This window comes from Balaenoptera acutorostrata, chromosome 9, assembly GCF_949987535.1.
Source record: "Balaenoptera acutorostrata chromosome 9, mBalAcu1.1, whole genome shotgun sequence".
In the NCBI taxonomy this organism is placed as follows: Eukaryota; Metazoa; Chordata; class Mammalia; order Artiodactyla; family Balaenopteridae; genus Balaenoptera; species Balaenoptera acutorostrata.
In genome coordinates this window covers 78,742,391-78,758,848 of record NC_080072.1, presented here as the reverse complement: position 1 = coordinate 78,758,848, position 16,458 = coordinate 78,742,391, and the positions used below count along the sequence as shown (strand labels likewise).

The following is a 16,458-nucleotide window of genomic DNA, read 5'->3' as shown; positions in this document are numbered from 1 at the left end:
GTCAGGATGTACGACATTGAAACGTGGATTCCTATATCTATTTTGGATGGATTTGTGATAATGTGAAGAAATTTCAAATGTAAACATTCATAATTCAATTTGATTTATGGTTTTTGATTTATCACATAGTTGATATGTGAATGGTGCATTTTCAGATTCCAGAGGTCTTGGGTGTTTCTGTTAATGTTGTGCTTTGGGTCAGTGGGAAGTACAAAGCACACTTAGGCTCCTGCCCACGTTTGGGATATGGTGCGTTAAGATCATCTAAGTCTCTCTCTTTGTATTATAATCATCCCAGAACAAAAGCTTAGAAAATCATGAGAGTGGGAAAAAGTAAAATCTATTCCAGAAACTGAACCATGCTCAATCTGGGTAGCTTATTCCCCTGGACTGAATTTTTCTTGTATTAAAGAGTGAAGTAGTGCTAGTGTTGTGGTTATATTCTCAAGAGTGTAACACTAGGAGCTTGCTGGCCTGGCCTCAGAAGGGCTTTCATCAACCTGTAAAGGTGACAATGGTTGATGACCCTTCAAGAGAGTGAGATTTACTTAGGAGTCCCACCTTGCAGGAAACACATACCTACTGGTAGGTAGCAGCTGCTTGGGAGAATATTAAGCACTGCTGTGTTGAAAACCTACATTCTGATTCCCTACCCTTAAAACATTCTTCCTTGAAAGTTAACATACTTTTCTTACATGATTTTTTTAATACCATAGAAAAGACATATTGTATAAACCTGTTAGGATTAAAACTAAAATTAGAGAAAATCTTATAGAAAGTTATGGGACAAACTGTACACCATGTAAACTTGTCTCTTAAAGCTTAAAAAAATACATATCAGCAAGACATAGTATTTCTTTTCAAACCATAAAATAGGTTTTTACAATCCCATCATAAACCTTCAGTATAGTAAGAATTACAGCATGAAAAGAAGCAACATTTTTTTCCTCTTTATTTACTTAGGAATTGCATACCTAGAATCTTCAGCTCAGCACTCCCATAAATGGCTCCATATTTATTTTCAGCCAAACACTGATACATTCCAGCATCTGATTGATTCACATTGTGGATCATCAATACTCCATTAACCATCTCAACCCTACTCTGTAATGGAATAATAAAAAATAGATATAGAAAGTGAACGAATCATAGAGATTTTGCAGTTACTCTCTCCTAGCTCAAGACGAAAAAGCCTCTGATTAATACAGTTGAACATTATTTGACAACTTAGGAACACAAATCTACTGTTCATTATTCTAATATAACATCTTATGTAAAGTACAACTATTTCTCAGTCAGAAAAGAAATTATAACTATATTTTCCTGTAGTTATACTTATGAGTTTTACTTTTGGTTATGTTTTTAAAGTAAGCTGCTTTTGTTTGGTATACTAGTTAAGCTTATGAAATACAATCAGCTGATACTGCTTTTATTTGAATTCATTTTACAAAGGAGAAGCAGGAATTCAAATGGTAGAAGGATCGAGACTGTATATACATGGGATCAAGGTTAAATATAGGCCAGGTCATCACAAGAATCTCTTTACTATATTAATCTGGTCAGAAGTTTGCCTTTTCTCTCACTTCCCAACACAGTAACACAAATAAAAAAACTGCCCTGCAACTGGATTCTGTATAAAACTATTGGTCAGAAAATGCAAACTGATCAGATGAAACAGTACAGAAGACAGAGGATTGAGCATGAGCAAACTGAGGTAAACTGAGGCCAAGAACACATTTCAAAAGCAAATTTTAAATTTAAAATGCTGTTAAGCAACCAGGTGTCTTATCTCCTTAATGTCAAGCAAATCATTCTTTTAATTTTAGTGAGCAGTGCTTTGATTACCTATCAACGAAGATGCCAAGAAATTTGACATCCTTTTAAAAATTAACCCATTCACTTAACAGACTACTATCTGCCAGTGGAATTCACTTTACTTGGATGTGGGAGTTGAAAATATAACTAGCACAGATCCCATCTCAAGGTTTATCTGATATCCCAAAGAGAATTAGAGAGAGACAGGCAATGAACGAGTATCTCAGGATTCCCTCTCCCTTCCCCTCAGTTTTCCTTAACAGCTCTACTGTTCTTTTTTATTTCTGTCTGTCTTTTTGTGTAACTATGTTCTGTTTTGGACTAACTGGTTTTCGAATAAGGGAATATTGGAGCTGGATGGGACTGTGGGGATGATCTGATCCAATCTCTTCATTTTACAAAAGAGCAAACCAAAGCCCAAAGAGGCAAATGTCAGACAAGAGATCCTTTGGTAATGGCAGGACCTGGGCAGAAGCTGTGTTTGGAATTTCAGACTTTCTCTCTCCTTTGTCTATAAATAGTGAACTATTCCCTTTTTGCTCTCCTTCCTGGAAAGGCCACAACAAGGGAAAGAGCTGAAATTATAACAATTATTCTTATTTTAAATAGTAATCAATTTATTCTCAAATTCAGTAGGTATTAAGTTGTTTTGAGGATACAGGGAGGGGGAAGGGTAAGCTGGGACGAAGTGAGAGAGTGGCATGGGAATATATACACTACTAAATGTAAAATAGATAGCTAGTGGGAAGCAGCTGCATAGCACAGGGAGATCATCTCAGTGTTTTGTGTCCACCTAGAGGGGTGGAATAGGGAGGGTGGGAGGGAGACGCAAGAAGGAGGAGATATGGGGATATATGTAAATGTATAGCTGATTCACTTTGTTATATAGCAGAAACTAACACACCACTGTAAAGCAATTATACTCCAATAAAGATGTTAAAAAATAAAAAATAAAATAAAAGCATGCAATAGATTTACTAAAAATAAATTTGTCAATGTGTAGCAGGATGTTGTGAAGAAACTGCCTAGGACACAGAAGACTAGGATTCTCTTCCTGTCTCATCTCTTACTAGATATATGATCTTGGGCAAGTCACTTTACTTCTTGGAGATAACTCCATCATCTGCAAAGTGATAGCAATAAACTAGATGATGTCTAAAAGTCTGCTGGAAATGGCAATACGTCTATGATAATCATTGATATTTTTGAATGAATTTATAGGATAGAATAAAATTTAAAGAAGTGATATATTACTCAAAGAAGTAATGAGGCAATTAAAATAAAAAGAAAATTTTAATTATATATGTTATTTTTCTCATTCCAAATATAAGGGATACATAAGAAATGGCTTTCAATAAGACTAAAGGAAGATAGCTTGTCCTGTGTAAAATCCTTCTAAAATTACACTGGAACAGGCTAAGGTTACCAACAGTACCTGAAGCAAGAGGGGTACTCCATTCTTCAGCCAACGGTATGTGGGTCTGGGTTTTCCAGTTGCCTTACATTCCCATCGGAGAGGGCTCCCGCTGTCTAACTGAGTATCATTCAGTTTTGCTACCCAGTGTGGGTATGCTGTAAGAGTTTAAGCATTAAAGAAGGGTGATTTCATTTCTCAAATGCTTCACCAAGCTCAAAATTCATATGGAATATTCACAAATTCTTATGCATTAACATTTTTTATCAATTAACATAACTATTGGTGTTTGGAAGAAACACAGCATTACATTACACACAGAACTCTATTTCCTGTGCAAAAAAATATAGCAATGATAACGTTCTGATAATCTAAGTGAAGCAAATATTGTTGTTTTACCCACTTTACAGTAAGTGGCTAGACTCTCCCCATGGAGAGCACTGGAACGTTTAGTAAGAAGGCTTAGAAGTATCACTTCTTCCAAATACTAAAGCAGCTTTAGCATGGATTGAAGTAAGAAAACATGTCAGTTTATTGAATAACTGCTCTGCTTTTTCTTTTCTGATAGAACCTGAATAGCCTTGGAAAAATAATTTGTAAATTCAAATTTCATTTGATATAAAATTGTTCTATATTTACTAGCATTCTAGTGCATTATAAATATATATGTAAATATATAAGGTTTCAAAATTACAACAGAGAAAAATTTCTTTATCAGAAAGATAACATTGCAATTGTATGAAATCTGTAAGATATGGTTAAAGTGTCTTTCCTCCATTGTCAAATATTTTTTTTAAGTTTGTACCTCTTAATCTCCCTCATCTATTTCTTTCATTCCTCCACCCCTCTCCCCTCTGGCAACCACCTGTTTGTTCTCTGTACCTATGACTCTGTTTCTGTTTTATGTCTGTTCATTTATTTTGTTTTTTGGATTCCACATATAAGTGAAATCATATGCTACTTGTCTTTCTATGACTTATTTCCCTTAGCATAATACCCTCTAGGTCTACCCTTGTTGTTGCAGATGGCAAGATTTCATTCTTTTTTTTTTTTAGACTATTAGTCCATCATATATATATATATATATATATATATATATATATATATATATAATCTCACATCATTTTTATCCATTAATCTATAAATGAGTACTTAGATTGCTTCCGTATCTTGGCTATTGTAAATAATGCTGCAATAAACATAAGGGTGCATGTTTATTTTCAAATTATTGTTTTCATTTCTTTGAATAAATACCCAGGAGTGGAATTGTTGAATCATATGGTAGTTTTATTTTTTAATTTTTTGAGTAACTTCCATACCGTTTTCCATAGTGGCTATACCAATTTATATTCCCACCAACAGTGCATGAGGGTTCCCTTTTCTCCACATTTTTACCAACAATTATTTGTTGTTTTTTGATAATAGCCATTCTGACAGGTCTGAGGTGATGCTCATTGTTGGTTTGATTTGCATTTCCCCGATGGCTAGAGATGTTGAACATTTTTCATGTGTTTGTTGGCCATATGCATATCTTCTTTGAAAAAATGTCTATTCAGGTCCTCTGCCCATTTTTTAACTGGGTTGTTTTTTTCTTTTTGATGTTGAGTTGTATGAGTTCTTTGTATATTTTGGTTTATAACTCCTTTTCAGATGTATCATTTGCAAATATCCTATTCAGTTGGCAGCTTTTTTGATAATTTCCTTTACTGTGCAAAGACTTTTTAGTTTAATTTAGTTCCATTTTTAAAATTGCTTTTGTTTCCCTTGCCTGAAGAGACTGATCCAAAAAAATATTGCTAAGACTTATGTCAGAGATCATACTGCCTATGTTTTCTTCTAGGAGTTTTATGGTTTCAGGTCTTACATTTACGTCTTTAATTAATTTTGAGTTTATTTTTGTGTATGGTGTGATAAAATAGTCCAGTTGGATTCTTACTCATGTGGCTGTTCAATTTTTCCAACACCCTTTATTGAAGAGGATGTCTTTTCCTCATTTTGTATTCTTGCCTCCTTTGTCATAGATTAATTGACCATATACATGTGGGTTCACTTCTGGGCTCTCTATTCTGTTCCATTGATCTAGGTGTCTGTTTTTGTGCCAGTACTGTAGTGTTTTGATTACTGGAGCTTTGTAGTATAGTTTGAAATCAAGGATTGTGATACTGCCGGCTTGGTTCTTCTTTCTCAAGATTGTTTTTGCTATTCGGGGTCTTTTGTGTTTTCATAAAAATTTTAGAATTATTTGTTCTAGTTCTGTAAAATACGCCTTTGATATTTTGATAGGAGTTTCATTGAATCTGTAGATTGCCTTGGGTAGTATGGCCATTTTAACAATATTAATTCTTTCAAACTTTGAGCATGTTATACTTTTCCATTTGTTTGTGTTGTGTTCAATTTCTTTCATCAGTGTCTTATAATGTTCCAAGTATAGGTCTTTTACATCCTTAGTTAGATTTATTCCTAGATATTTGACTCTTTTTGATGTGATGATAAATGGGATTGTTTTCATAATTTTTCTTTCTGATAGTTTGCAGTTAGTTTTTATTTAGAAATGCAACAGATTTCTGTATATTAATTTTGCATCTTGCAATTTTATTGAATTCATTGATGAGTTGTAATAGTTTTGGAGTGGTGTCTTTAGGATTTTATCTATAAAGTGTCCTGTCTTTTGCAAAGTTTTACTTCTTTTCCAATTTGGATTTCTTTTATTTCTTTTTCTTGTCTGATTGCTGTGGCTAGGACTTCCAACACTATTTTGAATTAAAATGACAAGAGTAGGCATCGTTGTCCTGTTCCTGATCTGACAGAAAACACTTTTAGCTTTCCACATTGAGTATGGTGTTAGCTGTGGGATTGTCATATATAGCCTTTATAATGTTGAGGTATGTTCCCACCATACCCACTTTGTTGAGTTTTCATCATAAATGCATGTTGAATTTTGTCAAAAGCTTTTTCTATTGAGATGATCATTTGAGTTTTATTGTTCAATTTGTTAAGGTGGTATATCATATTGATTGATTTGTGGATATTGAACCATCCTTGCATCCCTGGGATAAGTCCCAGTGGATCATAGGGTATGATCCTTTTAATGTATTGTTGAATTCAATTTGCTAATTTTTTGTTGAAGATATGTATACCTATGTTCATCAATGATATTAGCCTAAAATTTTGTGTGTGTGTGTGATATCTTTGTCTGGTTTTGGTATCAGGGTGATATTGTCCTTGAAGCATTTCTTTCTCTGCAAATTTTTGGAATAGTTTGAGAAGGATAGATGTTAACTCTTCTTTAAATTTTTGATAGACTTCACATGTGAGGCCATCTGGTACTGGACTTTTGTTTTCTGTAAGCTTTCTTTTTTATTTTTTTAATTATTGATTCAATTTCATTATTGGAAATTTGTCTGTTCATATTTTCTATTTCTTCCTGATTCATTCTTGGGAGATTGTACATTTCCAGAAATTTATCCGTTTCTTCTACATTGTCCATTTTATTGGAATATAATTGTTCATAGTAATCTCTTATGATCCTTTGTATTACTGTGGTGTTGGCTGTAACTTCTCTTTCATTTCTGATTTAATTTATATGGGCTCCTTTTTTTCTTGATGAGTCTAGCTAAAGGTCTATTAACTTTGTTTATCTTTTCAAAATACCAGCTCTTAGTTTCATTGATTTTTTTTAAAATTGTATTTTAGCCTGTATTTAATTTATTTCTGCCTCATTTGCTGTCTGGCCCTACCTCATTTAGTGGCTGCTGGCCTGCTGGAGTGAGTGCCTGGGTCCCAGCATGGCTGGCTTCATGGTCTGGTGACACAGGGCTCTCACTGACCCACTGGTTGGTGGAACTGTGTCTTGAGGTAGCTGGTTATGTGGCCCTGGGGGGTCCTGGGACTGGTGCCAGCCTGCTGATGGTAGGGGCTGGGTCCTGACCCAGCTGGCTGCCAGACCACTGGTGGGTGGGATAGCCCTTAAGGTACAAATTCTCTGGAATGCTTTCCTGAATCATCCCAGTAAAATGCATTGGACCCTGTGCTCCCATAATCCTTTGCATATGCTTTCGTCACAGCAGATAACATGCTCTGCCTTATGTGGGGTTTGCTTTTCATCTGATCTAGTGGACCAAGAGCTCCTTCAAATCTCTATTACTAGCATGTAGTGCAGTAATAGCCACTAAATAAACATTAGTTGAATCAATGAGTGAATGAACAAAATGTGCATGGCATAGTCAAGTTGTTTGGAGTGCTGAATTTCTAAAGGAGTTGTTACAAATAAGAAAAGGAAAACTGATTGAATTCAGATATTAATGTTTCAAAATACTTTTTAAAGTCCCTGTGAAGAACATTAAGTTTTTTAGAAGAACTGATCTTGAGATACAGTGACAGTTATAGCTGCTGGCAGATTCAGTTGAATATGAAATTTGTTTAATTTCATATTGGAAACATCTGTATTTGCTTGTATCAGTGCTCTGCATTATAGATTTCCTCTGTTTTTTAGTGTCCTCATCTGAGAAATAATATTATCACTTACCCTTTTTGTATAATGTACATTATAAAAGCAAATATGAAAAGTAGTAAATATGAAAAGTACAATTTGTGATTCATAGAATTAAAGATGAGATTGTACATATTTTTGAAGTAGATTTTCCCAATTTTACACATAACTTGTCTCTGAAATTTTTGGACAATATAAACACTTGTAGGCTGTGAAGTTTATTTATTATACAGATGCATTAATTTAGAGTAGGGGCAGCAAAGTTTGTCTGTAAAGGACGAGATAGCAAATATTTGAGGCTTTGCAAGTCAGCTGATCTCAGTCTCAACGACTTAATTCTGCCTTATCAATGCAAAAGTTGACCTAGGCAATATGTAAACAAAGGGGTGAGGCTGTGTTCCAATAAATTTTTACTTACAAGAAAAAAAGACAAGTAGGATTTGGTTCATGGGCATTAATTGTGACTTCTGATTCAAGCCAAGGGCAAGAATAAGTTAATAAAGGTTACAAGATTTGTAACTTAGAAGATGGCTTTGGTGCTGGGAACATATCTCATTTTTGAGGTTATCAATTCTTTATGTTGTACAAAGAACCTTATAATTCCCCATTCATTTTTTATTTTAAAGCATTTCTGTGTGTAGGGTAATTTTACCTGATGCTTTGCCATGTAAAAGAAACATGATTATAAATTATTACTCATTTTTTAATGTAGCTAACAAACACTATTTAGTTCAAATTAGTTTGTATTTTCAGTTTGACTCTTGGGACTAGATCATCCATTTTTGCTGAAAACACTTACTGTATACTTGTAATTGTCCACGAAAGGAATTTTTTCCACGTGAGTTTTCAGCTCGACACTCATATATGCCTGCATCGTCCAGCTGCACATTGGGTATTTCCAGTACTGCCTGAGATTTACGCAGACGTGCTTTACCAGGAATATAACCATTAACCTTCATCCATGTGATTGTTGGAACTGGGCTACAATAAGGAGGGAAAATACCATTAATACACTTTCCACTATTAGGAACACAGATTCTGTTATCTGGTAATTTAAGCACTTAATAGGCTGAGTGCAATAAAGTGTCATCACAATTAAGGACCATGTGCTGGTTGATATACTTCACTTTCCATGTGGATCGTCTGGTAAGTAAATTACAAGGAGGATAGTTTCCTTTTCTTTCGTATTTCAGGAAAGCAATTCAGAGACTCTATTTTACACATATATGTATATTCATATATATATTATACTTTATTTTTTGTAACTTTGTAAATTTGTTTAAATGGCAAAAGTAACTTGGATAAATTACAAAATAATATATGCTTATTAGAAAAGTTGAACAAAAGAGTCATGAAAAGTGAATTAAGAACTTTTTTTGCTCCCACCCCTTCAAGTATCTTCTTTCTGCAAAAAGAAATACAGTTATCAAGTAATTCCCCACCTTGTCGTGTTGATGCATATATAAACACATATGATGAGTTATTTTATTAATAAAATATCAAATCCAAGACCAACTCCTGACTTATTCTGGCTAATAGCTGCATATTATTCCCTTGTATGGATGTATCAGAATTTAATCAACCATCCCCTATAGATAGACATTCAGCATAGTCCCAACATTTTTCCTTTTTTTTTTTTTTTTTTGCTACTAAGAAATAATATTTCTATAAGCAACCTTGTACATGTATCATATACCATGGCTTTTTATTTTCTACAGCATTCACAAAAGTGGAATTGATAGATCAAAGGACGTGCACATTTTTCTTTTTAATAAGTACTGCCAGATTGTTTTCCAATAATATAGCAGCAGTTTCCACACCTATAAGTAATATATGAGACTGTTTTCCCATATCTTTGCCACCACATTATGTGATCAATCTGTTTAATTTTTGTCAGCATTGAAAGGTTAAAAGTGGCATTCTGTTAAAATTTTTCTGGACTCTAAGAAAGTTGAACATCATTTCATAATTATATTAATGATTTGAATCTGCTTTTCTGTGAATTGTTTGACTATGTTATTTTTCAATTATTTCTTTCACTTTTCTATTTGCCTGTTTGCATTGTTTAATTTCTTAGAGTTCTTTGTGTATTAGGGCTATTATGACTTTGTTTCTCAGAAAAATTCTTTCTCAGTGTATTGATAGTTTATGATGGTATCTGTGATACAATTTTATAAATATTTTTGGGAGAAACAAACATATTTGTAGTTTCCTTCATGACTTCTGAATTTTTGTTTGCTTGTAGAATTATCTGTAAACTCAAGTTTATGTCCATATTTCCTTCAGCGTTTCTGGTAGCATTTTTTAAAACTTATTTTTAAGCATTTGGATCTTTAATCCATCTGGACTATATTCATGTTTTTGATGTGAAATAGGAAATACAACTAATTATTTTAGCATCCTTAAAACTCCTTTTCCGACAATTTTTGGAATGTTGCCTTTGTTATATAATTGGTTCTCACATGCTTAAATCTGTTTTGGGCTTCACAGTTCTGTTCCACTGATTTATTTATTACTATCTATATTTAATGTACTTTATGCTCTGGACCCAGTCTGCTTTTTCAGTTCGATTTCTCACTACTTCCTTCCATATCTCCTGGCCCAGAAACACAACTTTGTGTGTTTCCAGTCATATCTGTCAAAATGCTATTAATTCTTTGAGACCCATTCTAAATGCCTCATATTCAGTAAAGCCTTTCCTTATTTGTGTAGTCGGCTGCGAATTTTTTTCTTTTAAACGTCAAAGTGCTTTGTGTATACTACTTGGATGTCTTGTAACATTTTACGATGGATTATAATTGCTAAATGTAGGATATTTTCCACTAATTTTCCTGACTGGTGGAATAGCAATGTTCACTATTATAAACAATGTTATGATAAATGCCCTGTTTATTTTTTAACACTTTTCTTACTTGTTTCTTAGGAATAAAATATAGAATTGAAATTGCTGTACTAGAGTTGACAATTTTTGTTTCAATATCCAGGAAAACTGAACCTTGCATTTTCAAATAACCCTTACATTGGCCTGATATATCATTATTTTAATGTGCACAAGAATGGATTTGATATATTTTTAAATTTAAGATTTTTGCATCTATATTCAAAGGTGAGATTGTACTCATTAGGATTGTTGGTTTGCATGTGTGCATATTTGTTAGTGAGCTGGTGATTGCTTTGTTTACAAGCTAGCATTGACAGATTTGGTATCATAGTGATGGGTGATAGCTTGGTAAACATGCCAGAATATTCCTATCTCTTATTCTGATAGCTTAAATAGTAGAGAAATTATATGTTCCTTAGAACACTGATAGGACTCTCACAAAAATCCACCTGCACCTGCCACCATCAGTAGAGTTAGTTTTTCGAAAGTGTTTTCAATTTCTTCCATGTTTTCTTTAATTATTTGTATATAAATTTTTGCTTGTGTCAACTTTGGCAATTCATGTTTCCCTAGAAAATCAAGCATTTCATCCATAATTTCAATGTTTTAGCAGTGAGTTGTATAAATGCTAATTGTTTAAAGGTTTAAAAAATTCTTCCATCATGAGTGGTCACACCTTTTAGTAGTAGTTAAGCCTGTATTCTACATCCAGACTTCCCAGGATAAAAATAGCTCTGCAACTACAAGTTTTTTTTTTTTTTTTAATAGATCTTTATTGGAGTATAATTGCTTCACAATGCTGTGTTAGTTTTTGTTGCACAACAAAGCAAATCAGCCATATGCATACACATGTCCCCATATCCCTCCCCATTGAGCCTCCCTCCCATCCTCCGCATCCCACCCCCTAGGTCATGGCAAAGCACCGAGACGATCTCCCTGTGCTATGCTGCTGCTTCCCAGTAGCTAACTATTTTACATTCCGTAGTGTTTATATGTCGATGCTACTCTCACTTCATCCCAGCTTCACCCTCCCACCCCATGCCATCAAGCCCATTCTCTATGTCTACCTCTTTATTCCTGTCCTGGAACTAGGTTCATCAGTACCATTTTTTCTTTTTTTTTAATTTAGATTCCATATATATGTGTTAGCACACAGTATTTGTTTTTCTCTTTCTGACTTACTTCACTCTGTATGACAGACTCTAGGTCCATCCACATCACTACAAATTACTCAGTTTTGTTTCTTTTTATGGCTGAGTAATATTCCATTGTATATATGTGCCACATCTTCTTTATCCATTCATCTGTTGATGGACATTTAGTTTGGTTCCATGTCCTGGCTATTGTAAATAGTGCTGCAATGAACATTGTGGTGCATACCTCTTTTTAAATTATAGTTTTCTCAGGGTATATGGCAAGTAGTGGGATTTCTGGGTCATATGGTAGTTCTATTTTTAGTTTTTTAAGGAACCTCCATACTGTTTTCCATCGTGGTTGTATCAATTTACATTCCCACCAACAGTGTAGGAGGGATCCCTTTTCACCATTCCCTTTCTAGCATTTATTGTTTCTAGCTTTTTTGATAATGGCCATTCTGACCAGTGTGAGGTGATACTTCATTGTAGTATTGATTTGCATGCAACTACAAGTTTTTTAATATCTCATTTCATTTCTTCAGTTACCCCAAGTGTAAAATATGGTAGAAATAATAACACGTAGTTCAGCGGGTAATTATAAACATTTAATGATTTAAATTACTACCTGGCACAGAGCAAGTAGGTGAAAAAAAATGTTTGCAATAATATGGTGATAATATTTGTATCTTCTTTACAATTTTAATGGTATGAGTATGTGCTTTCTCAATCTCCCCCTCCCCTTTTTAGCATTCTGTGTTGGTTAGGGGCATGATATACCAGGGGATACAATAAAATTCAAACACAAAGATGCTATGTAACCTTAAGAAGGTTATCTAAGTTCTATGATCTGGTTTCCCCAACTGTAAAATGAGGGTATTTATTTGTTCCTTCAGAATGCAAATATCTTGAAGGCAGAGACATCATTTCTCTTGTCCAGCAGTATGTCCACAGTGTCTCATAGAGTGCTGGACACATAATTGGTACTTAATAAATGTTTATGAAGTAAATGAATGAATGAGTCTCATAACATGACTTTGAGCATTAAGTGAGCTAAGTTCTTATAAACTGCTTAGCAAAATACATTGTAAGTAGTGAGTACCCAATAAATGTTAGTGACAATGATTAGTTTTGTCAAAGGTTTGTCTCTTTTACTGGTCTTTAAAAAATTTTTTTGAATTTTTAATTTTTGGTGTGTGTTTTAGAGTTTCTATTTTTTATTTCCTTATTCCTGTTTCTTGATTAGCACATTTATTATTGTACACTAATTTTTTAACTGGAGGTGCAATATAGTTATTTTTTACGGTTAATAATAAAAGTATGACTGATTTTACCTCTGATATCAGAGGTAACCACATGCCATATATTTTGACATGTAGAAATAGTGACTTGTAGTTTCTGCTTTTTGGAACTTGTTAAATTAATCTTTGTAGCTAAATATAGAATGAATTATTGTGAAAGTTATATGTCCTTTGGAAAAAAAACTGTATTTTATTTTTGATAAAAGTTTTAAAATTAGCTTTTAGATAGTTTTTGTTAATTGTTTATTTCAAGTATTATTTATTGAATAATTTTCAATGAAGTTATCAGTACATGGAATTGAATGGAAGCAAACAAGTCAGAAGCCAATTACATTTTGAGATGACTACATTGCCAAAGAAACCAAGTGTCTCAGTTTAAAACAGCAACAATTCTTTGAGCATTTGAGCCTTAAAACAAATTTTAAGCTTCCAAATATAGATCAATAGGAATTTGAGCTACAAAATCTGTACAGCCCCCAAGAAGGGAACACTCCTCAATACACATTTCAACTGGGGCCATGAAATAAAACAAAAAAGAAAAATGTCCGAGAGGGAAATCAAGATACCCTGGAGGACAGACAAGGTAATTTCTTACAGAGTAATATCAGTGTCTAATTAAGAACTCTCTCATTCTGGGAGAGATTAACCAAGATGGCAGAGTAGAAGGACGTGCTCTCACTCCCTCTTGTGAGAACACCAGAATCACAACTAGCTCCTGGACAATCATCAACAGGAAGACACTGGAACTCACCAAAAATGATACTCCACATCCAAAGACAAAGGAGAAGCCACAATGAGACGGTAGGAAGGGCACAATCAGAGTAAAATCAAATCCCGTAACTGCTGGGTGGGTGACTCACAGACTGGCGAACACTTATACCACAGAAGACTACCCACTGGAGTGAAGGTTCTGAGCCCCACATCAGGCTTCCCAACCTGGGGGTCTGGCAACAGGAGGAGGAATTCATAGAGAATCAGACTTTGAAGCCTAATCGGAATTGATTGCAGGACTCCGACAGGACTGGGGGAAACAGAGACCCCACTCTTGGAGGGCGGACACGGAATGGTGTGCACATTGGGACCCAGGGGAAGGAACAGTGAACCTGGGGGACAATGAACCAGACCTACCTGCTAGTGTTGGAAGGTCTCCTGCAGAGGCAGTGGGTGGCTTTGTTTCACCATGGGGACAAGGACACAGGCAGCAGAAGTTCTGGGAAGTACTCCTTGGCATGAGCCCTCCCAGAGTCTGTCATTAGCCCCACCAAAGAGCCCAGGTAGGCTCCAGCGTTGGGTTGCCTCAGGCAAAACAACCAACAGGGAGGAAACACAGCCCCACCCATCAACAGTCAAGTGGATTAAAGTTTTACTGAGCTCTGAACACCACAGCAACAGTCAGCTCTACCCACCACCAGAGCCTCCCATCAAGTCTCTTACATAGCCTCAAACACCAGAGCGCAGCCAGCAGAAGCAAGAAAAACTACAATCCTGCAGCCTGTGGAACAAAAACCACATTCACAGAAACATACGCAAGATGAAAAGGCAGAGGGCTATATACCAGATGAAGGAACAAGATAAAACCCCAGAAAAAAAATTAAATGAAGTGGAGATAGGCAACCTTCCAGAAAAAGAATTCAGAATAATGATAGTGAAGATGATCCAAGACCTTGGAATACGAAAGGAGGCAAAGATCGAGAAGATGCAAGAAATGTTTAACAAAGACCTAGAAGAATTAAAGAACAAACAAACAGAGATGAAAAATACAATAACTGAAATGAAAACTACACTAGAAGGAATCAATAGCAGAATAATTGAGGCAGAAGAACCATAAGTGACCTGGAAGACAGAATGGTGGAATTCAACTGCTGTGGAACAGACTAAAGAAAAAAGAATGAAAAGAAATGAAGACAGCCTAAGAGACCTCTGGGACAACATTAAATGAAACAACATTCGTATTATAGGGGTCCCAGAAGGAGAAGAGAGAGAGAAAGGACCAGAGAAAATATTTGAAGAGATTATAGTCGAAAACTTCCTGAACATGGGAAAGGAAATAGCCACCAAAGTCCAGGAAGCGCAGAGAGTCCCATACAGGATAAACCCAAGGAGAAACATGCCAAGACACATATTAATCAAATTGGCAAAAATTAAAGACAAAGAAAAATTATTGAAAGCAGCAAGGGAAAAACGACAAATAACATACAAGGGAACTCCCATAAGGTTAACAGCTGATGTCTCAGCAGAAACTCTACAAGCCAGAAGGGAGTGGCATGATATACTTAAAGTGATGAAAGGGAAGAATCTACAACCAAGATTACTCTACCCCGCAAGGATCTCATTTAGTTTTGATGGAGAAATCAAAAGCTTTACAGACAAGCAAAAGCTAAGAGAATTCAGCACCACCACACCAGCTCTACAACAAATGATAAAGGAACTTCTCTAAGTGGGAAACACAAGAGAAGAAAAGGACCGACAAAAACAAACCCGAAACAATTAAGAAAATGGTCATAGGAACATACATATCGATAATTACCTTAAATGTGAATGGATTAAATGCTCCAACCAAAAGACACAGGCTTGCTGAATGGAAACAAAAATAAGACCCATATATATGCTGTCTAAAAGAGACCTACTTCAGACCTAGGGACACATACAGACTGAAAGTGAGGGGATGGAAAAAGATATTCCATGCAAATGGAAATCAAAAGAATGCTAGAGTAGCTATATTCATATCAGATAAAATAGACTTTAAAATAAAGAATGTTGCAAGAGACAAAGAAGGACACTAAATAATGAGGGATCAATCCAAGAAGAAGATATAACAATTATAAATATATATGCACCCAACATAGGAGCACCTCAATACATAAGGCAACTGCTAACAGCTATAAAAGAGGAAATCGACAGTAACACAATAATAGTGGGGGACTTTAACACCTCACTTACACCAATGGACAGATCATCCAAAATGAAAATAAATAAGGAAACAGAAGCTTTAAATGACACAATAGACCAGACAGATTTGATTGATATTTATAGGACATTCCATCCAAAAACAGCAGATTACACTTTTTTCTCAAGTGCACATGGAACATTCTCCAGGATAGATCACATCTTGGGTCACAAATCAAGACTCAGTAAATTTAACAAAATTGAAATCATATCAAGCAACTTTTCTGACCACAATGCTATGAGATTATAAATAAATTACAGGGAAAAAAACGTGAAAAGCAAAAACACATGGAGGCTAAACAATACGTTACTAAATAAGCAAGTGATCAGTTAAGAAATCAAAGAGGAAATCAAAAAATACCTAGAGACAAATGACAATGAAAACACGATGATCCAAAACCTATGGGATGCAGCAAAAGCAGTTCTAAGAAGGAAGTTTATAGCTATACAAGGCAACCTAAAGAAACAAGAAAAATCTC

At 34.9% G+C, this 16,458-nt stretch overlaps 1 protein-coding gene across 1 annotated transcript in view; it reads right to left on the bottom strand.

Annotated features, from left to right (window-relative positions):
- Positions 1-16,458, bottom strand: part of CNTN5 (contactin 5) — a 1,403,535-nt gene that overhangs the window by 285,673 nt on the left and 1,101,404 nt on the right. Inside the window, exons 10-12 of the mRNA XM_057553585.1 lie at positions 8,518-8,699; positions 3,251-3,387; positions 975-1,104 (exon numbers count right to left, since the gene is read on the bottom strand). Of these exons, the coding sequence (XP_057409568.1) occupies positions 975-1,104; positions 3,251-3,387; positions 8,518-8,699 (449 nt within the window). The remainder of the gene's footprint in view (positions 1-974; positions 1,105-3,250; positions 3,388-8,517; positions 8,700-16,458) is intronic.